This window comes from Phascolarctos cinereus, unplaced genomic scaffold (assembly GCF_003287225.1).
Source record: "Phascolarctos cinereus isolate Bilbo 61053 unplaced genomic scaffold, phaCin_HiC Scaffold_5;HRSCAF=322, whole genome shotgun sequence".
Lineage (NCBI taxonomy): Eukaryota > Metazoa > Chordata > Mammalia > Diprotodontia > Phascolarctidae > Phascolarctos > Phascolarctos cinereus.
The window spans coordinates 273,091,817-273,115,764 of NW_027555958.1; the positions used below are offsets into that span (position 1 = coordinate 273,091,817).

At 45.5% G+C, this 23,948-nt stretch overlaps 2 protein-coding genes and 1 long non-coding RNA gene across 6 annotated transcripts in view; 1 reads left to right on the forward strand and 2 right to left on the reverse strand.

Annotated features, from left to right (window-relative positions):
- Positions 1-10,392, reverse strand: part of FASN (fatty acid synthase) — a 59,488-nt gene extending 49,096 nt beyond the window's left edge. For both annotated transcript variants that reach the window (XM_021000947.2, XM_021000946.2), the window contains exons 1-3: positions 10,013-10,392; positions 3,774-3,914; positions 1,740-1,892 (exon numbers count right to left, since the gene is read on the reverse strand). In XM_021000947.2, the coding sequence (XP_020856606.1) occupies positions 1,740-1,892; positions 3,774-3,900 (280 nt within the window). In that variant the 5' untranslated portion in view covers positions 3,901-3,914; positions 10,013-10,392. The remainder of the gene's footprint in view (positions 1-1,739; positions 1,893-3,773; positions 3,915-10,012) is intronic.
- Positions 10,393-10,544: 152 nt separating this feature from the next.
- On the forward strand, positions 10,545-22,685 carry LOC110218316 (uncharacterized). The gene is made up of 3 exons (XR_002327267.2): positions 10,545-10,789; positions 15,379-15,511; positions 15,901-22,685. It is a non-coding gene; the product is annotated as an uncharacterized LOC110218316 (long non-coding RNA).
- The window catches only part of CCDC57 (coiled-coil domain containing 57), a 260,478-nt gene continuing 252,035 nt past the window's right edge, over positions 15,506-23,948 (reverse strand). For all 3 annotated transcript variants that reach the window (XM_021000950.2, XM_021000949.2, XM_021000948.2), the window contains one exon: positions 15,506-15,718. In XM_021000950.2, the coding sequence (XP_020856609.1) occupies positions 15,513-15,718 (206 nt within the window). In that variant the 3' untranslated portion in view covers positions 15,506-15,512. The remainder of the gene's footprint in view (positions 15,719-23,948) is intronic.

Below are 23,948 nucleotides of genomic sequence, written 5' to 3' on the forward strand. Positions count from 1 at the left end.
AGATCATAGATTTAGGGCTAGAAAAGATCTCAGAATACATTTTGTCCAATACCTTAGTTTTACAGACGACCTAGGAAACACAGGTGGTAAGTGGCAAAGGTAAGATTTGAACCTGGTCCCCTGATTCCAAATTAGTAGCCACATGCTGAGTCTGTGACTAGGAAATGAGGAGCTATTTCAAATCAAGACAAGGAATATCTATAGTACTCCTCACAAGTCCTGCATTTAAATGGAATGAAGCCCTTGGGCTATTCAATGGAGCCAAGGCCCATAACAGAAGAACTCAGGCACAGAGAAAATTGGACCAACCCAGCTTCCTGGTGTTTCTTCTGGCCACAGATGACCTACCTATCTCCCTTAAACAAGCAGAGTTCATCAGGAAGCTTTTTCTTGATGCTCAAATTTTAGGGGTGTGGAAAGGCATTAGGATAGCTTCCAGAAGTGAGTTAGGAGGGGAAGGAATATTGGGCATAGTGTGAAACAGGAGAGATAGTATGAAATTAAAAGCAGGGAAGGTTTAGAGTTGCCAAAGGAGGGCTGGGCAGGAAGGGTGAGAGTAAAGAGTAGAAAAGGAAAGGGCAGAGAATTCAGGGGAAAGGAAGTGAAGAGGGGGCAGGGCAAGGAGGGGGTGGAGGAGAAGAGAGGTGAAGGAGGTAGGGAAGGGCCCCTGCAGCAATGTGAGATAGAGAAGAGCCAAGCTGCCAAAGAGCTGCCGACTGGCAGAAGAATGGGCAAAAAATGGCAATAAGAAGCATTATCAGAAAGGCCTGGCATTGACTGAGAAAGAAGGTGGAACAGAGATGTGTGGACTAGAGGAGGACTCGACCTCCCAAACCAGGAGAGTGGGAGGAAGCGCAGGTGACTATGGCTGATCAGACAAGCCAGCAGCAGGGAGCCTCGGGGTGGCTGCTGGTTGTGTGGTCTTCCGTATCTGCAGTCCCTGAAAGTTTACCTCTGTTCCATAAGGACTGGCTCCAGGAGCCAGAGGTGGACAGTGGGAGGTGAAAGCCTTGGGAAGAGGAGAGGGATGGGAGACTGGGAAAAATGGGGGTAGGATCTGGGCTAATTTAGCTGGAAAAAATGTTGGTCATTCATCTGCTCTGTGAAATACACCCACCCCACTCCCTCAACAGCCAGCTCTGAGCTTTGAATGTACAGGCGGTGATAGGGTGGGTGGCTTATCGTTTCCCCGCCCCCCTCCAAAGAGATCATCCCTAGGGTATTTGAGGAGAGTCTCAGCCCTAGTTCAGCCTCCATCTTAGGTCAGAGGAAATCCCAGAGCCCTAGTCCATTATTTCTCAACCTAGTGACACCTATTGTCCCACCAAGGAATTTTTTCTTTCCCCACCTCCTCCTTCTACCTCTTGATCGAATCCTGGCTGGTAAGAGTAAGTAAACAATGGAAGTTATTCAGATATCAAGGACATCTCAGGGACAGACTGGGTAAGAAACAGTAACCCCATCCTATCACCCCCCCCAACCCTTGTCCACCCACCAGCCTTATGCCAGGGCTCACTAAAATCCAGAAGCACAAATCAACCAACCATTCCTCCCCAGGAGCCTCCAGAAGAGGTGTCTGTCCCTTCCCACCCACTTCTGACTACACATAACTGAGAACCACCTCACCTGGAGCTCCATTCCAGACCATTTGGGACTACTAAGAGACCCTGTTCCTGAACAGGGCTGAGTGATCCTCCACTCCCCCCACATGCCCAACTGGCCAGGACATGGCCACTCACCTCCATCCACGATGGCTTCATAGGTCACTTCTAGTAGTAAGCGGAGTTGGGGGTCCATTGTGTGAGCCTGTTTGGGGTGGACCCCGAAGAAGGAAGCATCAAACTTGGACAGGTCCTTTAGTTTGCCTGATCTCTTAGGCAGTCCATAGAGCCCTGTAAGGAAACAGAGTCAACATTCCCAGGGTCTGGCCCCAAGGCAGACAAATTTCTCCTCTCTAGGCAGTCTTCTCTTCCTCTTCTTCAGCCAAGAACTACTGATCACCCACCCTGAGACCCATGACATTTCTCACCCTCAAAGAGGTTAGAGTAGATAGGTGAATTAAAAAAGTACAGTTCCAACAGGTGTCTCAGCTAAGCTACAAAGAATTCAGAAGTCAGTGATCACAGAGCAAGGAGAAAGCTTCGTGGGGGAAAGTGGGGCAGCTAGGGTGAAGAGGCAGAGAACCAGGGAACAAGAGACTGGGTGGTCTAGGCAGCACTAAATCTTCTGTGTAGTCAGCCTGGTTCTCCTCACTCCCTCTCACTATCACAAAAATCAGTCCCATTAGGACTCCTGGCTTTGGCACAGCAACACTGCAGCGGGTTAGGCTTGGGGGAACACTGGGCCACATCAGCATCCTGCACCTCTATCCCTAAGCTGGGAAACCCTCGGCCCAGCCTGATGTTGGCTGAGCCCTGTGGACTGGCTCTGGTGAGTCATATCCTGCCTGTCAGGTAGGACAGCTCCAGAGAACGAAGCTGGGCGTGAAGGGGGTTCATACTGAGTGTTTATCTGACAGGTTGTGTGACTGAAGGGAGGGAATAAAGGTACCAGCAGCCTCCATGTACTCTGCTGGGTCAAGGAAGCCACATAGGGAGGGCCTGGAGACATCCCCCCAAAACACTTCATTAACTTTCCCCCCTAGAATCCAACAGGAGTTTTTCTTTTCCTGTACCACATCCTAGAAATAGGTTTTCAGGACCAACTCAGAGGAATTAACCCACCTTGTGGTCCTAATTTAAACAAAGTACCTCCTATTCCTCCAACTAGGAGGCAAGCTGGGCAGGGGAGGTTGGCACTGCGGCAAAACAATAAGGATGTATAGCCTTATAGCCAGCACATTTGAGAAGAAATGCTAAAGTAGCTATTGTGAACTCAGCTCTTCAAGACTACTTCTGGAGTAGACTTAGGAGAAGGGGAGGACATTCCTGGAAATTGCTCTGCAAACCTCACTAGGAGATAAGCATCTCAGTGCAGTAGGAAGGGAAGAGGAAGATGAAATTCCCTGAAGGGAAGACTGAGGAACCTGGGGTGAACAGTCATAGAACCAGAGAGCTGGAATGGGCTTAAGAGATCACTTAGTCCAAAGCCCTCATTTTACCGGAGAGGAAGCAGAATGACCAGAAGAGCTCCTTGGGAAAAGGGAAGACCTACTATCTTGCCAAGACTGTTGTAAAACGTTGGGAAGCAGGACTGACCGTCAACTACCAAAGACCTCTAAGCTGAAAGAGATGCCAGTTCAGGAGAGATCATGTCACAGCAAAAAGGAAAGAGGGGTGGGGGTGGAGGGAGTTCAGGAGCTCTTAACATTTTTTGTGCCATGGACTCCTCTAGGAGTATGGTCAAGCCTACAGCCCCCTCCTCAGAATGTTTTTATTTCATTTTCTAACTTAGTAGTATTTTATTTTTTCAAGTTATACATAAAGATAATTTTCAGAATGTTTTTAAATGCATAAGATAAATACATAAGATTACAAGGGAAGTCAATTATACTGACATAGTTATTGATGTTTAAAAAAACAAACAAAAACCCCCCTAAATTCACAGACCCCAGGTTAAGAACACCTGCTCTAGCTCAACCACTACATTTTACAGATGAAGAAAGATAGCCTCAGAGAGGGGAGAAATGACTAGCCTAAAGTCACATGGCTAATTAGAGGGAGGTGGGCATGGAAATTGGCCAGAATCCAGTTATTCCTATTTCCAGTCCCTCCCTAGCCCAAGTCACTTTCTCCTCCTTGCTCACAAGGCCCAGGCTCATTGCACGCACTCACCTGCCTTCCACCGTCTGTCATCATCTGTGACCATATCCACACCTCCGATCAAGTTATCCCAGAACTCCTGCAGATTTTCTGACTCGGGTAACCTTCCCGCCATTCCTGCAATCACCACTTCCTCCATGTTTCAGCTCTTCTCTGTAGGGTAAGGAGGGGAAGGAGAAGCTGAAAACTAGGGATGGAGCCCCAGCATACGAGGAGAAAAAGCAAGTTGAAAAACTGGTTATATAGAGTTCCCGCCCACCACCTCCACTATCTTTGACTGGCTGATCCAATTGCGCTCTCTTGAAGACACCAAGAGGGCGCTCATCTCTCCTGGAGAAACCAGTCCCAACATCAGCCTCTGCCCCTGGGCCTCAGTTGGCTGCAGTGGGATCCTACAGCACTGCCTAGGGGGAGAGGCTGGGACTTATTCACAGGGCTGAATGACTAAATCCAGAAATGGGCAGAATCAAGGAGAGGAAGGAGATAACCATTAGAAAGGAGATAAAATTTTTATCACTCTAGACTGCCCCAAATTTCCTCCAAAATTCACGTAAAGAGTTGTCTGCCCATCAAGAACCTTGAACGTCAACAGAAAAAAAAAAAGAATATAGGGGCAGCTAGATGGCACAGTAGATAGAGCACCAGACCTGGAGTCAGGAGTTCAAATCCAGCCTCTGACGCTTGATGGCTTACTAGCTGTGTGACCCTGGGCAAGTCACTTAACCCTGATTGCCTTGCACAAAAAGGAAAAAAAAAGAGTATAAAGAAAAAATGATTACCTTCAGGTTCAAAGATAAAAAGACTCTGGTTTTTAAGGCCTGGCCCCCTTTCCAGTCTTCTTATACTTTACTCTCCTGTGCATATGCAGCAATCTAGTGACACTGGCCTCTTTGCTGCTCCTGTTCCTCAGGCTAGATACTCAATCTTCAATTTCTGGACATTTTCAGTGGCTGTCCCCCAGGCCTGGAACCCTTTCTCTTCTCATCTTCAGGGTCTTTAGCTTCAAGTCTCAATTAAAGCTCAACCTTTTGCAATAAGTCTTTCCCAGTCCTTCTTAATCTTCGTGTCTTCCCTCTGAGATTATCTTCCATTTATACTGTCTTACATTTTGTTTGCACACAGTTATTTGCATTAGAGAGTGAGCCCCCTGAGAGCAGGAATTAGTTTTTGCCTTTCTTTGCGTCCCCAGTACTTAGCATGGTGCCTTGTCAGATGGGCACTTAATAAATGCTGGCTGACTTGGGGAAAAAATTTTTTTTTAAAGAGTTAAACTTAATCCATGCAAAAATCAGAGCTGAGTTGGAGATGGAGAGGTGTGAGGATGTTAGAAATGTGGGGAGAGTGAAGGAGGCCAAACCACAGTGGGGAATATAGGGTAGGAGGAGAAAGCAATAGGGAGGGAGATACAAAAATCAAATACTGGAGGGAAGTTGAGACCTGGAGACACTCAAGGTAGTGAGTAAGATGGGAGAAAATCTGAACAGATGAAGAGAAAAGAGAAGAAAGGTATGTTGGCAAAAAGCCAGAACAATAGGGCAGAGAGACCTAGGAAAATCAACAGAGATAGAGGCCCAAGTCAAATCTCTTTGCTTCTGGGGGAGGAGCTGAGCTGAGCTGAGCTGAGCTGAGCTGAGCTGAGCTGAGCAGGGACCTGGGGAGGGAAGCACAAAGACTGACTTTCTGGACTCCCCCATGGCTCCAGCGTCCCAGGGAAACTTTAAGGAGAAAGAACAGCACTGCGTGTTGCTTTCCCTTTTTCTTAGCCTTGCTGTGAGGTAGGATAGGGAATCATCCCTAACACTGATCTTTCTCTGATCCCTTCCCAGTTCCCTAGCTGAGGGCCTGGAAGCTCAGGGGCTCCAGAGGCTTCCAGACCCAGATCACTGATGCAGAACTAGAATGCTACCTGGTCCAAACCCTTAGGGTTTTACAGATGAGGAAACTGATGATGGGGTCAACTGTCTTATTAAGTAATAGAACAGGGAATCCAACCTAGGTCATAGGCTCAGAGGCTGCAAGGGACCTTAGAAGGTCATTTAACCCAACACCTTCATTTTACAGATGAAAACATTTGCCTGAGGTTGTGAAGGTAGAGCAAGTAGCCAAACTAAGGTGCTTTGACTCTGGATCCAGAGCTAATTCTGCTAGGCCAGATTCCAGTCTTCTGGTGGGAGCCTGAGATTCCAGGCTGCAAAGCACACCTACCCTTTCTTCTTCCTCTGCCAGGAGGGCACGGAAGGCCAGGGAGAGAGCTTGGCCATTTTCCCTCAGGTGAACTCTCTGGCTTTTGGCTAGCTGCCAAGGCTCTGGAGGAAAAGGGTGGCTGATGCTCATGCCTGGGCGGTCATTAAGACCAGATCACTCCCCACCAGCTGCCCCTAGCCAGAGTGACCCTCTTGGTTCTGGTCTCCCCAGGCAGGCCAGAGATAGGAGGTTCTTTCTTTATTGACAAATCAACAGATCTATCAGTAAACAGTGGAGGGCAGCAAGCACTAAGTTTGGGAGTCACAGGGCCTGGGTTTGAATCCTAGCCCCTTTTCAAGATCAAATGAACTATCTCAGGAAAGCTGGGCCTCAATTTCTCATCTGTAAAATGAGGGAGATGAGATTACCTGGCCTTTCAAGACCTTTCTAGTTCTCAATCCTGTGGCCGCACAATTCATTTATCTATGATATACAAGGCATTGTGGGAGATACAGAAATGAGTTATGAGGATCCCCCAAGACCAATTCCTCAAGGTATCGAAAGTCTAGCTGGGCAAGATAGGGCACAGATATGCAAAAAAGCTCTGTGATGGACATGCTGGGTGAGTGGAGACAGTAAATGCTAAAGGAAGTTGGAGGTGGTGGTGGGGTTCATTTCCAGCTAAAGCATGACTTCAGAACTTAGCACAGTGATGGGCACATAGTAGGCACTTAAATGCTTGTTAACTGATGTCCCAGCCCTGGGTCATCAAATTTTATATGTCTAAAGAACTATTCATCCCCTTCCATTCTAATATCTATCTTGCACGCAGATGGGATGGGCACCTGGGTGTCCCTTATTATCCAAAGGAAACAGAAGGTCAATTGCCTTGTTCCTTATCTTCCTTTCATGAGGTAATTTCAGCATCCTGTGAGTGGTGGTGGTTGGTCCTAGGGCCTGATTGTAACCACATTTCTAAGCCCTGAGGGGAGAAACAGCCTTTAGGGGGCTCAGGGCATGAAGGGAGGAAGAGCCACTATCCCATTTCTAATCTGACCTATAACTGGCATACATATACTACAGAAATCCAGGAAGGGGTCATATGTCTGTGCTGCTACAATTCCATTCTCCAGTCAAGCTTTCCTAGGGATCTATCTCCAGGCCTTCTTTCATCTCCTAGGGTAGAGTGTGAGGTAAGGGGTCTGAAGGAGAGGAGGAAGTGGCTACCTTTCCATTGGCCAGGCTGTTTCTGCCTACTGCCATCCTGATATTCAGACTAAGCTCAGGAAGATGGTAAAAAAACACTCTTCTGTCCCAGGTAATTATGTGGAGAGTTCCAGGAACTCTCTAGGCCAGGGGTTCATGACCTTTTTAGTTGTCAGGGACCCCTTTGGCTGTCAGGTCAAGTCTAGGGACCCCTTCTCAGAATGTTTTTAAATGTATAAAACAAGATACATAGGATTACAAAGGAGACCAATTACAGAGAAATACAGTTATCAAAATATTTTTTAAAGCAAGATCATGGACCTCAGGTTAAGAACCCTTGTTCTAGGCAGTGGAAACACTAGGGGGGCATGGGGATCAGAACCCTGGGGTAGCAAGGACAAGACCAGGGGCAGCTATGTTCTCACAACTTGAGCAACTGATGGCACAGGGTAATTGTTTTTTTCCATTGGCCGTCTGAAGTCTGGCAGAGCTAATGATTAGAGAGCATGGAGTCCCCTTCCTGTAAGAGGAATCCATCCTCTGGCTTCTCTCTGTTGAGTGAGAAAAGCCTCCTATCTCCCCAGGCCTCTCACACAAGGTAGGTTTCAGTTCTCTTTCCCAATGACAGGGGCAGGTAGGATCTACTGGGGGGGGCAGTTTTCCCTCCTGCTCAAAGTTCTTTCTCTATCTTGTGGAATAAGGAGTCTTTCATCTACTCCATATGACTGGTGTGGAACTCCCAGGCACCAGCTTGCCTCATTCCAGAAATCAGTTCCTCTGTTCTCTACCTACTTGCTATGCACTCGGAGTTTCTGGTTGGGAGGAAATGCTTGGCTGGGCTGGCTGGGCCCCTCCAAGGCCAAGCTTCCCAGGAACAAACTTCCAAGGCTCTTTGCTGTGGGTCCATGCTTCTCCACATATTCTCTATGCCTCCTAACCAACTGGGAGATCTGTCTTTTCCTCTCCCATGCTGGAGAGGTGGCTCTCAGCCCGGGCTGGGGCTTCTGAAGGGAAGGGGCTTGAGAAAAGAGGTAGGGTAGTCTCACTTACTCTTGTACTCTGTAAGCTTCATTGGCCTCTATTTTAACCCAGTGTTGAAATTCTCAGCAAACACACTCAAAGACACACAAAAGGCCCTCCAAGGTCCTGTAGTTGCAATTTTCCTGCCCTTTTCCACGCTGCCCACATCACTTGGCACTCCCTGTTCCGTTGTCTATTTGCTTTCTCTCCTAGAGGACGTTTGTGAGGGTACTACAGGCAGCTTGTCAGCAAAGCCACTCCCCAAGATGAGGAGAAAACTCATTTCCTCCCCTTTCCAGATTACTGACTGTCAGAGCTAGAAAGAACCTTAAGAGGTTCCGTAGGAATGTGATACCTGAAGCGCTGAAATGACTTGTCCAATGTTACCAATGGCAGTATCTAGCGGCAGTCAACACTAGAACCCAGGTCATCAGACTTCTAGTCCAATGCTCTGGCCACTGTAACTACCACATCCCCGGCGAGAGGACCTCCAGAGGCCAAGCTGAGTGAGACTCTATAGGTAAGGGGAGCACAAAGCTCCCAAACGTGGAGAATATTTTTCCCCCACAGCAACCAACGATTCCAACAAGGCTAACATGCAGAAAATCCCTTTGCTTGTCCTAGTTTCTGCCTCACACACACACACACAAAAGAGACAGGGCTGAGAACTTAGTTTCCAGTGGCGTTATTCACAAGAAGGGGGCTGTATCCCCCTTCACCAGTTCCCATACGCACAGAGGCTGCATTATGTGCAGGGTGAGGAGGAAGCTGAAGGAAGAGAGAGAGGAATGGAGTATTTTTTTTTAATCTTCAGGTCTATTGGTAGCTGTAGCCCCGGCCAAGCCCGTGTGTAACTCCATCTCCAAGGGCTGAGATCAAAATGGCTGTTTGTAGAACCTGCACAATGCAGCAAGCACACTCCATTCCCATCTCTCCTTCTTTCTCCTCTGTATTACCTCACCTACTCATTGCATTTCCCCCATCCCCCATTCTAGCTCATCTGTCCCCCTCCCCCCCCCTTCCTGGGCAGGAAGGATTCCCTGCCACTGAGGTGGATTTTCAAACCAGATTCTCTTCTGTTCCTTGATCAGCTGAAAGGAGGTTTAGGGTCAACTTAGGAATTTGATGCCTAATTGCTCCTTCCACAGTAAAGGTTAAAGTGCAGCTAAGGGTGGGGGTGGAGGGGGGGTAAGGGAAGCAGGCAGTGGGGCATTTAAAAGGGGTTAACAATTTGAGTCCAGTTGCTTGGGCAAGGTATATACTACTTGATGAAAGGCTAAGTGCGTGACATCCGGTCTCCCCCTCACTTTAGAGGCTCCCCAAATTTCCTAATATAAGCAGAGAGAACCCTGCCTGGGCAGAATCTTAGCCACAGCCTCCCGCTCCAGACGCTGGTAAGCTGCTCCTTCAGCATCCACACGGTAGTAGTTACAGGGCAAGGAGAACCGCATGAGCTTTAATGAGGAAGCGCACACCCGGTTATTACGGCACCCCCCCCTTCTCTCGGGCCGGGCCTCAACTGGGCCCACTTTGCTCTGCCCCTGGTGGGGGCCAGGTAGCTTGGATCCAAGTCCTGGACGGGGGGTGGGGGGTAGGGTTGGCAAGGCCATGCCTCTTCGGCAGCCTGATGGGGGGGCAGGATGGTTCATCCCCCAACCCTGCCCCAGAGCACGAGGGTCTCCAGCGCCCCGCGCTCTCATCGCCAGTGGCCTTGACCTCGGATGCGGAGCTTCCGAGGAACCCCCTCCCCAGCATCCCAGCTCCCCAGCTCTCGGTGGCCCGGGGCGGAGGGGGGAAGCACATTGTCGTTTTTTTCTTTTCTTTTTTTGTCTGCTCGTTACCTGGGCCAGCTGCGGGACTGCGTGACAGGAGTGGGGGTCGGCGCCCGGCTCGGTCAGGCCGCGAGGGTGATGCTGATGCTGGCGGCGGCGGCGAGCGAGGGATGCCGGCCGAGGGATCGCGGGGCGGGAGGCTGAGTAGAGCTGCTGCTGCTGGGGCTGCTGCTGCGGTTGGGGCTGCTGCGGCTGCTGCGGCTGCTGCTGCTGCGACTGCTGCTACTCTCGCTTCCTTTCTCTCTGTCTCCCTCTAGCTCCAGCTCCCGACTCTATTTAAACAGCTGCCATCCTCCCGTGGCCACGCCACATGGGCTGACAGTTTGGCTCTTTCACGCAGGCCAATGAGCGGCCGGGCCCGGCTCCCGGAGCCGGCCGTGGGGTGATCCCAGAGCGCGGGGCTGGCGCGAGTCCCAGACCGGGGACCCTGGACGGAGGAGGGGGAGGGGGCGCAGGGGAGGGGCGGAGGAGCACCCCCCGGGCGGGGTCCGACGCGGGGGGAGGGAGGGGGCGGGACCCGGCGGCTCCTCCTTCTCCTCCTCCCCCACCCTCGTTCCCGCCGGGCATCCCCTTTTCCCTGCTCTACCCCACCCCCACGCCCTCGGCGGCTCTCTGGCTGCTAGCTGAATTGTCCCGGGTGGCCCAAACGCTCTTCCCAGGGCCCAGGCGGGGTGGGGGACGGGGTCTCCGCTTGCCTTCCGCTCAATCTTCGGTCTGGGTCATCCTGTCCACCCCCACCCCCCCACCTCCAGACTGAGCCCGGGACTCCCGCGCGCGTGATTCCGGGTAGGGGGTGTGTGTGGGGGGGAAGCGGGCCATGTGTGCGGACTGCGCCGGAAGGTCCCAGAGCGCCATGTGTACAAATAGCCGCCGGAGGGAGCCGCGAATGGGAAAGGGGGTGCTTGTGTGGGGCAGAAAGGGGTGCACAGGTGGCGTGGCGGCAAGGGTGGGGGCGCTTCGGCCTAGCCTCGCCGCGCGCGCCCGTTCCCACGCCGCCGCTTAGGGGAGAAACGGAGTGACTGGGGCTGGATGGGGGCCGTCGGCTCATTCACTCGGCCTCGGCCAATCTGGAGGCTAGGGGCGTGCGCGCCCCTGCCAGGCTGCGCCAGTGGCGGGGCCTGTGTAAGTGTTGCTAGGCGATAGGGTGATGTGATGACTGCGTGGGTGGGGGAGCCGGGCGCGAGCCCGCGGCGCTGCTCCCTGAGCTGGGCGCCGGCCCTCGTCTGGGGTGGACGCGCATGGAAGCCGCGGTGGCTTATTTGCGGTCATTCACCCCGGCCGAGTGCGCTCCCGCCGGGGTTACTGCAGTTCACGGGCAGGACTGGGCAGACTCCGCTCTTCCCTCGCCCTCCGCCCCAGGAGGGGCGCGCCCCCCTCCCTGCCCATGCTCCCTGGATTCCCGGAAGAGGACTTGCGGCCTACTGGCCCCCATCTCGCCCTCTTCGCCCTCGGGCACCGTGCCAGTTTTTCTGACCCGAGACCCTTCTGGACCCCATTTTGCTTCGGGGGATCTGTGTCTTCCTCCACCCCTCGCTTTTGCTGTCTCTTAAACCTTTGGCCCGACCCCACCTGTCAGTAGGGCTTCGATTGAGGCCGGAGGGAGTTCCTGCTGCCTCGCCCCGAGGGGCTATCTTGGACACCCTCTGAAGCGAGCTAGTAGTCAACTTTAGCCCTGCGGCCTTTTCCCTGTCCTCCTTCCACTCGGTAGGACACCGGGTGTCTTAAATGCAAACCCATTTAACTGGTTGCTTTGGCCACCTCGGTTTTCTGGGGGTGGGGTAAAAGGCTCTTTGGGAACATTTGCCATTTTCGACGTCTGTGCGAGGGAGAACCCGAGTGAGAGACTCTCTTTTTTAAACTCCTTTGGTAGCCAGGTGAAATAAAACATATAGAGTTCCCGTTTGTAAATCTTTATAAATCTTGTTCAGATGGAGTCTCTGCTCTCGTAAGGGAGATAGGATGTTTACAAAGTAATTATGGCACAATAGTGGAAAGAAATAGGTGAAGTGAGAAAAGTAAAGTGAGCTTGGGAGAGGGAAGAGAGTACTTCTGGCGGAGAAGGAACGGGAGGTGACATTTGAGCTAACCAAGCCTTGGAGGAAGGATAGGATTTTGACGATTACAGTGGGCTTAGAGGCATTCCAGGAGAAAGGAACCGCTTCATAGAAGAGCACTAGATGAGAAAGTATACATTTAGGGGCAAGAAGAAATGAATAGTGGCATGAGCTCTCCTTCTTTGACACTCTTAGAATTTCTTCCTAATCCCTCGTTCATAGTTCTTTGTTCTATCAGCCTTTAAGTCCTCAAAAGCTTGTTTTCTGGAAGAAATTACTGTTTTGGTCTCCCCTCCTCCCTTTCCTTTGTAGTTGAATTTGCAAACTCCTTCAGAAAAGAAAAGGAGCTAACTCAGAACTTAACAAAATGCCTGAAAGGTGGTTCAGCACTGATTCCTGGAGAGGAAAGGTAGGCAAGGTTGATTTGTAGTACTTCAGCCATTTCTTTGTTTCCTCTCTCCAGTCACTCAAGTTGGTCTTTGTTCTATCTCCTCTTAATTTCAAGAAATTTTCATTTTCTATCTAGAGGTCACTAGAAATCTGAAGTTCTTAAATCAGGTCTCCCTCTTTCTCTACTGATTTTTGAGGCAATGTCAATGTCCTTCAGGAGATGGCATTGTTTTTGGTAAATGTTGCTACCCTTTGGAGCAAAACTTGACTTTTGGAGTTCATTCTGCTTCCTTAACCTCTTGAAGACATAAGTCTTAAGTAGTGATTTTCATAGTTCCCTGAAGTGCAACATACTCTTATTTTCCTGAATGAAGGACCCTTCGAAATGACCAAACATAAAGCCAAGGAGATAAATTCTAAACCTGTTCTCCCTTTTCCTGCTTGGCCAATTCAAATTTAGCTGAAGCAGACTACTAATATTGGATTACAGGAAGACAAGGATGTTGTTTTCAAATCTCTCTCAAATTCTCTCTCTGATTATTCATTATATAGCAAGCAGTTACATGGACTGGTAGCACCACTGGTATTCACAGCACTCCGAAGTAATAAACTGAGGCAATGTATATCCTGGGAAGAAGGTTAGAGAACTGCTTGCCTAGTTTAGTGTGAGCTACATTTTCTAGAAAAGGAAACCAACAGGAAAATGATAAATGTTAACTCAAAGCCCTTAGGAAAATCTAGCTCCTCAAGTCAAATTCAGTAGCCCATAGATGGTAGATTATAGTAATACACAAAAATGAAACCAATCTCTGCTCTTAAAGAGATTATAATCTAGTGGATGACATAACAATTTTAATAAAACAAATACACAGGAGGGTCAAAATAGTGTTGTGAGAGATCCTGGAAGGAATCACTTAGACCAGGGGGTGGGGGGAGTATGAAATCTGGGAAATTTTATCTAGAAGGTAGGTCCTGAACTGTATCCTGAAGGAAAGGAAGGGTTGATTCAGCAGACAGAGATGTGGGAGGAGGCCATTTGAGATCTAGAGAGACCATAAACTACAGCAACAAGTACTGAAGGAGTGCAGTGAGTGGCTTTGCATTGACTAAACTAAGCTAGTATTCTGCTAGGAGTAGGGAAAGGTTGAGAGTTCTGGAAAAAGACAAAACAGAAATGGGGGGAGGAGGAGGGACAGGGCCAGTGTTGACCTCCAGTACTGGCTGTTTTTGTAACAATGGCATTGAATGTGAGTTTCATGTGGGTAAGTGGCAAGACCCTTGTAACAGATGTGTTGCTGTTGAAAGGAACCTTTTGGTTGCAGGAGAAGAGGCAGGAAACAACATATGCATTAGTAGCTGAATAGGCTTTAAATGTTTTCTTTTATTATGAACTTAGCAATCATCAACACAAACATTTCAACATACAAAGAACAAAAAAGGACGATTGCCTGACCTATGTATCCCCTTCTCAACTTTTTTCTTCTGTGTATTTTAAGTATTTTGTAGATGCTATTTTTTTTTTGCATCTCTATCACTACTCACTAAGTTACACCCTTCCCTTTTCCCCCTCCCATTCCCACCCTTTATCCCCTAACAGATAAGTATAGTCAAGCAAAACAAATCAACACATTGGCTAGGTCTGAAAATGTCTCACTTTGTACCTCTAGTGATCACCTTTTTGCCAACAGGAAGAAGGCAATGCTTAGTTAGGCCCCTCATTCTGTCTCTGGATCCCAAGGCTACTCATATTGGTCCTGGTTGGAAAAAGCACTTAGGTTAGTGCCATAAAGTGGATAAGGCTGTTGAGAATGACACAGGTGCCTGGCCACATATGGTTCCTGCTTTACAAGGGGAATGCTAATGAGATCTAAAGTAGGCCTTTGGAAATTCAAAACCATGGTAGGGTTGTACCACAGAAAGAATTAAATTGATATGTCCACAGCCTGCAGCACACTGAAGTGATCCTCACTAGTTAGAAATAACTGTATCGTGACCCATTTCTAGATGTTGGCAATAAGGCTGAGTTCATGCCTGGGAGTAGAAATGCTTGTTCCCACCTCTTGAAATGTAGGATCTCAAAGTATGAAAGGACTCCACTTTCTGCAATGAGGGATTCAGTTTGGATTAATGACACTGGCTGTCCTCATTGAAGAGGAAGTATCTCTGAGGCTAACGAAAGGGTGGCAGAGGATAACTCTGGATTAGTATGAAAAGTCTGCTTTCCTAGTGTCATACCATTCTATAGGTCTCCTTATCAAAGTGTCCCGAGAGAGTATGGAAGACCCCTGAAAGTGTAGGGTCCAAAGGATATGGGCCTCTTCCTCTTGCAACGTTGGCACTGAGAAGCTCTATCACAATAATGGTTAAACACTGTGAGAGGGAAATACATGAGAAACACTTCTACTACAGATAGATATCCTCTTCCTACTCTCTTACCAGGTTTTTTTTTTTTAAAGGCAATTGGGGTTAAGTGACTTGCCCAGGGTCACACAGCTAGTAAGTGTTAAGTGTTTGGTCTGTGGCTGGATTTGAACTCAGGTCCTCCTGACTTCAGGGCCAGTGCTGTACCCACTGCGCCACCTAGCTGCCCTCTGGTTTTCTTTAAAAAAAAAAAAGAATACATATAGGAATATAGGTGGAGCTGGGCATTGTCCATATATTCTAGAAACAGAAGAATATGGGTCTGATAACAGAGAGCCAAGCCCCAGTGTAACTTTTGCTACTATTAGCCAGGAAGTAAGAGATTTTCATGACATTCTTTAGTTGTGATTCATCGTATAAGTATTTATGCCATATAGGACAACTCACAACCTACCATCAAGACTAATATAAAAGCTAAGATGCTTGTTAATTTTAATTAACTCTATAGGCAACACCAATAAAGCCATCTCCAACAGAATGTGTAACAGAAGTTTCTACTCTTTAATCTAGGAACCTACTTTCCTGCCTTGCTCCTCTATCCCAATTACACCAGCAATAGAGCTGTCCACAAATTCCAGTATGGAAACTTCAATTCTAGATCCTATCACTGGAGAAGGGAGGAGCTGGGCACTGTCATATTAAGGTTAGTCTTTCACATTATAGTTCCGGATTTTTGATGATTTCTGAGTAATTTTCGGTCTTGCAGGATGAGGCTTAGAGGGCTTGGTGGATTTTGGTCTTGGCTGGACCTCCAACTTCATCCCTTCAATGGTAAAAGCTCTAGGAGTCCCTGTTGTATCCTGGTTGAGTTCTTGGAGGCTGTCAGCTGCTCTGGGTGCTGGAAGTTCCACTGTATAAAGAGAAAGAGAAAAGAGTTTTGTTAAGACTATTAAGACTAAAAGATTAAACAAATTAACATTTTAAAAAATCTTAAAAATTAAGATTGTATAAGTACAGATAAGAAAATGAAGCTCTGGATATGTTAAGGAACTGGCTGTTAGTTTAAAATTATTTTCCTTTTCCCTTCACCAGCAGGATCTCTTGAATCTCCTGAATTTCTCTAACTGAAGCCAGGACAAGCTGGAGAGCCTACAGAAGCAGCTGTTGCAACTGTCTTGCACAACAACTTTAGCTGCTGTGTTCTGTCCTCAGTGTCCTGGGGGGCAGGAGGTCCTTGTGAACATGTGCTCTTTAAATGCTTCCCTGATCCAGCCTTAGCTCTACACTCTCTGCTGTGGCACTCAGGACACTTGGACCTAGAGAAACACAAGTTCCTTGTCATGACTATTTTACAACATAATACAGAAACCTCAGATTCTGGTCCCATTTTAAGCCAAAAGAAAGAAAAATGTGCACTTTTGTGGTTAATAGTTTACTTGAAGTTTCATCTCTCAGGCAGCTTTTCACTAAGCTCTCAACACTTAGTAAGCATTTTTTAAACTCCTACTACGTGCCAGGCACCATGCCAAGGATGCAAAGTCAAAACAGTCCTTGTCCTCTAGGAGCTCATAATCTAGCACCATCATCTGATGTGCATATTGTCAAAATGAAGTCTAGTACCCCACAGTAGCCATTAACCTCCTATTGGCTGAACAACGGCTAAGCCAATAATAACAAGAATGAAAACGTCTGAGCCAACTGTCTGCTTTTCTGTGAGTAAGTTCAAACATTGCACCAGGAGAAGTTGGCAACTTCAGTCAGTCCTACTTCACGTGAACTCAAGCAGGAGAGCTGGAAATAGCAAATGTTAAAAAATTATAATTGTTCTTCAACTACTTCATCTTTTCCCCTTTGTCAGACATTTTATACAAATAAGAGTATCTCTTGGTGATTGAGAAAATAAAGTCCTTGGGCTGGTTGAAGGCTTGTAAAACTAATCCATCCCTGTATCTTGAGACTGGACTATACTCAGACCACTCCAGAGAAAGAGTTTTTTTTTCCTCAGAAATTTCCAGTAGTCTCTATCACCTTTTTTAACATCATGTTAGCCTTTTACTGCTAAGATGATGCTTCCAATCCAAGATCACTACATGCATTACAGGCGTTTTCATTTTTTTTTTTTTTGGTTTTGATCTATATATCCCTCTATTGCTCATTACTGGTGATAAGCATTCAAGAAAATGGACTGTGTTCAGAGGTGAAGTCTGTGGCCATGACTCACAGCAAAATTTAACTAACCCATGTGGAACCTGAACCTATTACCTCTACCTCAGCATGACCCCTCTTAAAAATTGACCTAAGACACAAAGTAAAAACAGCCAACCAGAAAAGACATAGGGCACAATCTGAGCAACAGGAAATTGATGACTGAGGTACATCACATACAGAGCAAGTTAGCTGACTAGTTAGTTAGTTACTGAAATTTAGTTGCTTTCTCTAAATTGCTCCAATCCCCAAATCTCAAAAGAAATGCATCAGTTACTTAATAATTACAACCTTAATCCATAGGAAATAATGTTCTTCCCCTCTATTATACACACATTAGATAAAAATCTCATGAATTAGCCTCTAGAAAATCTTAATACATAGTGTTCTTGTTCAATATTCCTATTCCCAACCAAACCCATATATTCACTGTAATGAACACAAGTGAGCAGGATAGTCTCGAGACTTAGGGCCTAGGTATTGGGCTTCCCCATGACAGTAACTCTACCCAAAACCTTGAACAAGAAAACACTGATTCTGCCTAGCCATTTAAAAGAAAAGAGAATGTAAAAATTGGACAAATTTTCAGGGGAAAAAAGAAACTCAATAAAACAGAGGACTTTCAAGTTATTTCTGTGGAAAAAAGCAGAGCTGAGTAGGAATTGAAATGAGAGCACAAGAGTCCAGAAAAATCTAGAAAGGTAAATTTATTTGAGCAAATGGAAGGAGCTATATGATAAAGTGCTAAAATTCTAATGGGGAGAAAGTTTCCTTTCAGAACTTTAATGTCTTTAAAAGGTATTGATGGAATTAAGTAAGAAAAAGAAGACTTGGGGGTGGATTGGTTCCATTCTGAGTGTTTTAAGAAGGGAAAGAGAGGCTAAAAAGAATATATTAGTGTAGAAAGGAGGAAGAAGGGGTTAGATTTACTATTTTTCACAACTGAAGTGTGTGAGAAAAGTATACAAATGTAGAAGATGTGGGAGGAGTGGGTTTCATATGAACTTCATTCTTATCTGAACCACACAAAGGAGGGTTAAATACACACACACACACACACACACACACACACACACACACACACACACACACACACGTTTGGTGGAGAAATACAGGAAGCTCAACAGATGAGGATGGGGAGTGATGTTAAGAAGGAAGATAATCCCAGAGAGGGAATATTTGAAAGCATAACTAACTTCCTGATATTAAAGGGGGAGTGAAAGGAAAAGCAAAAACAAAAAGAAACAAAGACTTGGAAACTAAGGGATGATCACCAATCAGGGAATGGCTGAACAAATCTAATGGAATATTATTTCACAGTAAGAAATGACAAGAGATGATTTCAGAGAATCATAGTTAACATTAAATAATACAGACTGAAGTAAGAAGAAGCAGAACAATTTATACAATGACAACAACACTGTAAACAAAAAAACCCTGAAAAGTGTTAAGAACTCTGGTGAAAGCAATGACCAACCACATCTCTGGAAGGCCTATGATGAAGCCTGTTTCTCATTTGACAGAGAGGTGACTCATGATGTGGAAGTAGTCATATGTTTTTGGACATGGCCACTATGTGGATATGTTTTGCTTGATTATGCTTATGTGTTACAAGGATTCTTTTTTTTCCTATGTTTTTAATTGGGAAAGGGAGGAGAGAGGGAGAGAGGGGTAGCAACAATGATGCCAAAAAGGGGGGAAAAATACGAGGGTTATAGAAACATTTAAAAACGTGCATAGAGGAGTCCAGATGGAAATTCAGAAGGACACTAAGACAAGCAGGGTAGTTTTGAAAGTAAAATGTTGGATTTATTATATCGTATACTTTTAAAAAAGGAAGTGGTAGGAAATATAGATTCACAATTACATATACAACTCCCTTTTTGTTTCTGCTTTGTATACGGACACACTTTTTTTATATTTTTAAGTTCAGGATTAAAAAAAGAAAAAGACCCAGTTATAGTCAATTTAAAAAATTGAAGGGGTTGGATTGAAAAAAAAAAAAGAAAATTGTGTCAGAAAAGCTGTGGTAAATAGTCACAGGTTAGAGGAGACTAGAGCTCTGGGCCTGAGGGAACAGGGAACAGGGATTTCCTAACATGAGGAGGCTGAGGAAACTTAGCAGCTAAGCCTTAAGGGTTTGGACAATAGTGGAAAGGAGAAGACTTCAAAGAATGAGGAGGATTCCCAAAGGTGAGTAACAAGGAATAGAAGAGAAAATCTCAGATACCAAAAGATAAGAGAGAAGGCCTGAATGAAAACCTAGCCCACAAACAAATAAACCAACAGAGAGGGTAATAAAGACAGAAATAAATTTAATGATTGAGTCAAAGGGCATATTGCTGTAAAAAAATGTAAACTCTGATTTTCTTTTCTTTGTATGGTTATTCCAGACTGTAATGCTTACAGTCTGAAAGTCCTTCCAAATGTCTAACATATTGTTGTGGCTTCAGCCTATTTAGTTATTTTATCTCCCTTCGTATACTTGAAGAATGCTATTTAGTCTCTCTTCAACTTCTTCTACAGTAAGTTCAGTTCCTTTGGCCTTCTTTCAACGGATTTATTAACCAAACATTTCAAATCAGCTTTTTGCCTTCCTCTTGCTCCCCTCCAAGTTCTCTCATGCTTCTGTTGCATGCTCTTCACACGGACACAGTCCTGTAGTAAAAAGCTGATCAATGTTGACAATAAGGATGAGATTACTGGACAGTTCTTGAATGTACTTGTATTTGCTTTTGGAGCAGCTCCTGCCAGGCTCATACAAAGATAGTTCTACTCTAAATTATACTGCCGTAATGCTGTTTATTTCTCCTCCACAAAGTAGGCTATTCTCTACTTACCTCTGTTCAATTTTATTCTCCCATATAACAATATCTGACCACTTTATTCTCTGATTGTATAGATCAACATAAACAGGGGAAGCAAAGTTACCTAGTGGGAAAGAATCAGATGGGGAGTCAGGAGCCCCAAATTCTAGTCTTAGCTTTGGCAATAATTTATGTAATATTGGGTGAATTCAACTTTATTTAACTTAGATCCCCTATCTGCAAAATAGGAACGATAATATTTATACTTGGAAGGCAGGCTGTAAATCAGAAGTACTGATTTTCTGCTAGAGGGAAGGAAAAGGAGCTACAATGAAATTTGTTATACTGAGACAGAGCCATCTCAGGTATTATAACACCTCACCCTGTTTCCTCCTATGCTGTCCCATTTCTGACTAGAAGCTTCAGTGAGGGTCTTGTTCACAACAGCTTATAAGCCCACATCATCAAGTAGTAAGGTAAGTTCTTTCTTAAAACTGTCATATAGCTGAAGGAAAGTTAAATTTTTCTTATGTTCTTGGTAACCCTCCTTATAAATTTGATTTCTCTAATTCCCCCTACAGAAGAAGATTTGATTGTAATAACTCAGGAAGGGAAGGAGAGGAGAAGGGAATAAACATTTGTATAATGCCTATGTGCTAGGTGCTTTAAAAAAAAATTTAAAAACCATATTATCTCATTGATCTCAAATATCTCAAATATTTATCTCCTGGTCTCAGGAGATACAGATCATTTAAAAAAGTGTATCAGGGTGGGATTGGGGTTGGCTGATCAAGGGAATCCTGATCCATTGAGTACCACCAATCCACTTGATAGAATTTTAGTATGCAAGGTGGCTCAATAGATCAGGTCCCCCGATCAACAACCCGCTTCATCCCCAACAACCCAATATATAAACAGGGAAAATGTGAAAGTCAGATTGCTTGTTAGTTCTATTAACTTATCTTATTTGAAGTATAGTGGAGGCACAAGGAAGAAAGATGTAACCAGGGAAGAGAAAGTAGTAGTTCGATTGAGACAATAGATAGTTGAAAGAGTAACATGAGATAAGGCTGGAAAGTGGGATCATGCCATATTGTACAGGGTTTTGATGCTAGGCAAAGGAGTCTGAACTCTATTTGGACGGCATTAGGGAACATGATGAATTATACATAAGGAAGGTTTATCTGGTAGTGGTTTAAAAGATGAATTGGGGTGAAGTGAAGGGTAGGGAATGGAGACTGAGAAAACTTGTTAGAAAGTTATTTCAGTATTCCAAGCAAATGTTTTTAGGCCTGTACTGGGGTGGAAGTAGAAATAGAGAGTATGGAACAAATGAGAAAGTTATTGATAAGGAAGAATTGATAGGACATATAATATCAAGACTGAGGACTGTAACATTGAGGAGGCTCAGCTGAGCCATCTGTTCAGCTGGGACACTATATTCTATGGCAGCCCAACCTAACAGTAGAGTGATTTGTCTATCATGGATACTGATGGCCTGCCCTATAGTGAACTTCATCAGGATTCTCTGGAGAAAGGAAGGACATAGAGACCTTGCTGTTCTGGAGTTGTGAGTTGCCTTGGCCATATACGTTCCCTACACATGTGCCTGACTACCATTATATCCACTCTCTTCACAGCAGACTGTTTTTGTGGAAGAATTTGCCTGAGGGTTTTTGGGGGAAATATTTTAGAATTTTTTTTTTTTGCTATACCAATTGAGTAAGTGCTCTTTCTAAGAACTGAATCTACTGGCTGATTGTTCATGAGAAACATAGCAGTAGGGGTTCATGAGCTACAGTGTTAGGAGAAGTCACCTATGGGGTGAACTAGAACCTTAGGTAGCAGTCGCCCCTCTGGGAATCCAACCTGCCAGTGTGAATTGGGTGAGATGGCAGCAGGGCAGGGGGAGTTATATATAGGATCAGAAGATGATAGATTTAGAGCAGGAAGAGACCTTAGAGGCCATTGAGTCCAACTCTCATTTTACAGGTGAGAAAACTGAGGCACAGAGAAGTTAAGTTATAAAACCAGTGTCTGAGGGTGAGCTTCAATTTAGGCCTTCCTGATTCCATCTCAAATCTAATATGTCCAAAACAAGACTCCTTATCTTTCCCTCCAAACTTTTCTATTACTGTTGAGGGTACTGTCATCCTCCCAGTCACCAAGGCTTACAACCTGTGTCATCTTGGACTTTTCACCCTCACTCACACTACATAACTAATCCGTTACTAAATCTTGTCATTTCTACCTTCACAGCATCTCTTGTATATGCTCCTTTCTCTCTATTCACACAGCCACAGCTCCAGATCAGGTCCTCATTGCCTCTCAGTGGCGCTACTGAAATGATTTTCTAACTGGGTTTCCTGCTTCAAGTCTCTCACTACTCCATTCAGCTTCCAAGGTGATTTTTCTAAAAGGTAGGCCTGACAATATCAACCCCCCTGTTCAATGAGCTCCAGAGTGGCTCTTCACTATCTCTAGGCAAATATAAAGTACCCTGGCATATAATCTGGTCACACCCACTTTTTCCAAATTTCTTTCACTTTAATCCCCTCCATGTACTCTTATTTTTATTTTTTAGGCAACTGGGGTTAAGTGACTTGCCCCAGGGTCACACAGCTAGTAAGTGTCAAGTGTTTGGTCTGAGGCCTGATTTGAACTCAAGTCCTCCTGACTTCAGGGCTGGTGCTCTATCTGCTGCACCACCTAGCTGCCCCCAATATCCGTAATTTCTATTGTGTAATCAGCATCATTACACTATAAATTTGCCTGTGTTGTCTTACTAAGATGCTGGTTCCTCTTGGAACTTAGCCTGCTTCATGAGAGCTGTCAATCTCAATAAATGCCTATACTTGGATTAGAGGTAGTCTGACTCTGAATTCTTTTGAGATGGTTCTGCCACACATCATGAAACCAAAACACCTTTATCTACCCTATAGTATTCATTATATATCTTGTACATATCTAGTTATTTACGTGTCGTCCCCCCCCCCATTAGAATGTGAGCTCCTTGAGGGCAGAGTCTGTCTTGCCCTTCTTTGTATTTTCACTATTGAGCATGGTGCCTAGCACATAGTAGGCGGTCAATCAATATTTTCTGATTACCACCTGGAAACAATGCTTTAGTACAAAGGAATAAATCTTGGATGACAGAATTTCAGACACCACAAAAGGCTGCTTGCTTGCTGTTGCTATTTGGTTGTTTCAGTCGTGTCTGACTCTTTGTGACTCCATTTGGGGTTTTCTTGGCAAGGATACTCGAGTGGTTTGACATTTCCTTCTCTAGCTCATTTTACAGATGAGGAACTGAGACAAACAGGGTGAAGTGACTTGCCCAGGGTCCCACAGGTAGTAAATGTCTGAGGCTGGCTGGATTTGAACGCAGGTCTTCCTGACTCCAGGCCTGGCACTCTATCCACTGTGCCACCTAGCTGTCCCTAAGGAAGGTTGCTTAGGAATATGTTTTAGGTCAGGGAGTTTTTTCCAGGGCATTCAAATCACTCTCAGCCCTGCTTATATTTATTTTTCTTCTCTTACAACTAAAGTGTACACTCCTCTCTTACCATCAGAGTTTAATACTTAATTGTTCCTCTAATTGTTTCATGCATATTATCTCCCTTGCTAGAAAGGAATTGTGTCTTATGCTTTAAAAATTAATTTCTTCTTTGACCCAGCAATAACACTTCTAGGTCTGTATCCCAAAGAGATCATAAAAATAGGAAAAGGACCCACATGTACAAAAATATTTATAGCAGCTCTTTTCATGGTGGCCAATAATTGGAAATTGAGGGGATGCCCATCAATTGGGGAATGGCTGAACAAGTTGTGGTATATGAATGTAATGGAATACTATATTGTGCTATAAGAAATGATGAGCAGGCAGACATCAGAAAAACCTGGAAAGACTTGTATGGACTGATGCTGAGTGAAGTGAGCAGAACCAGGAGAACATTGTACACAGTAATAGGCACAACTGTACAATGACTGACTTTGATAGACTTAGCCCTTCTCAGCAGTGCAAAGATCTAAGACATCTCCAAAAGTCTCATGATGGAAAATGCTGCTCACATCCAGAGAAAGAACTATGGAGTCTGAATGCATAGGGAAGCTTAGTATTTGCTCTCC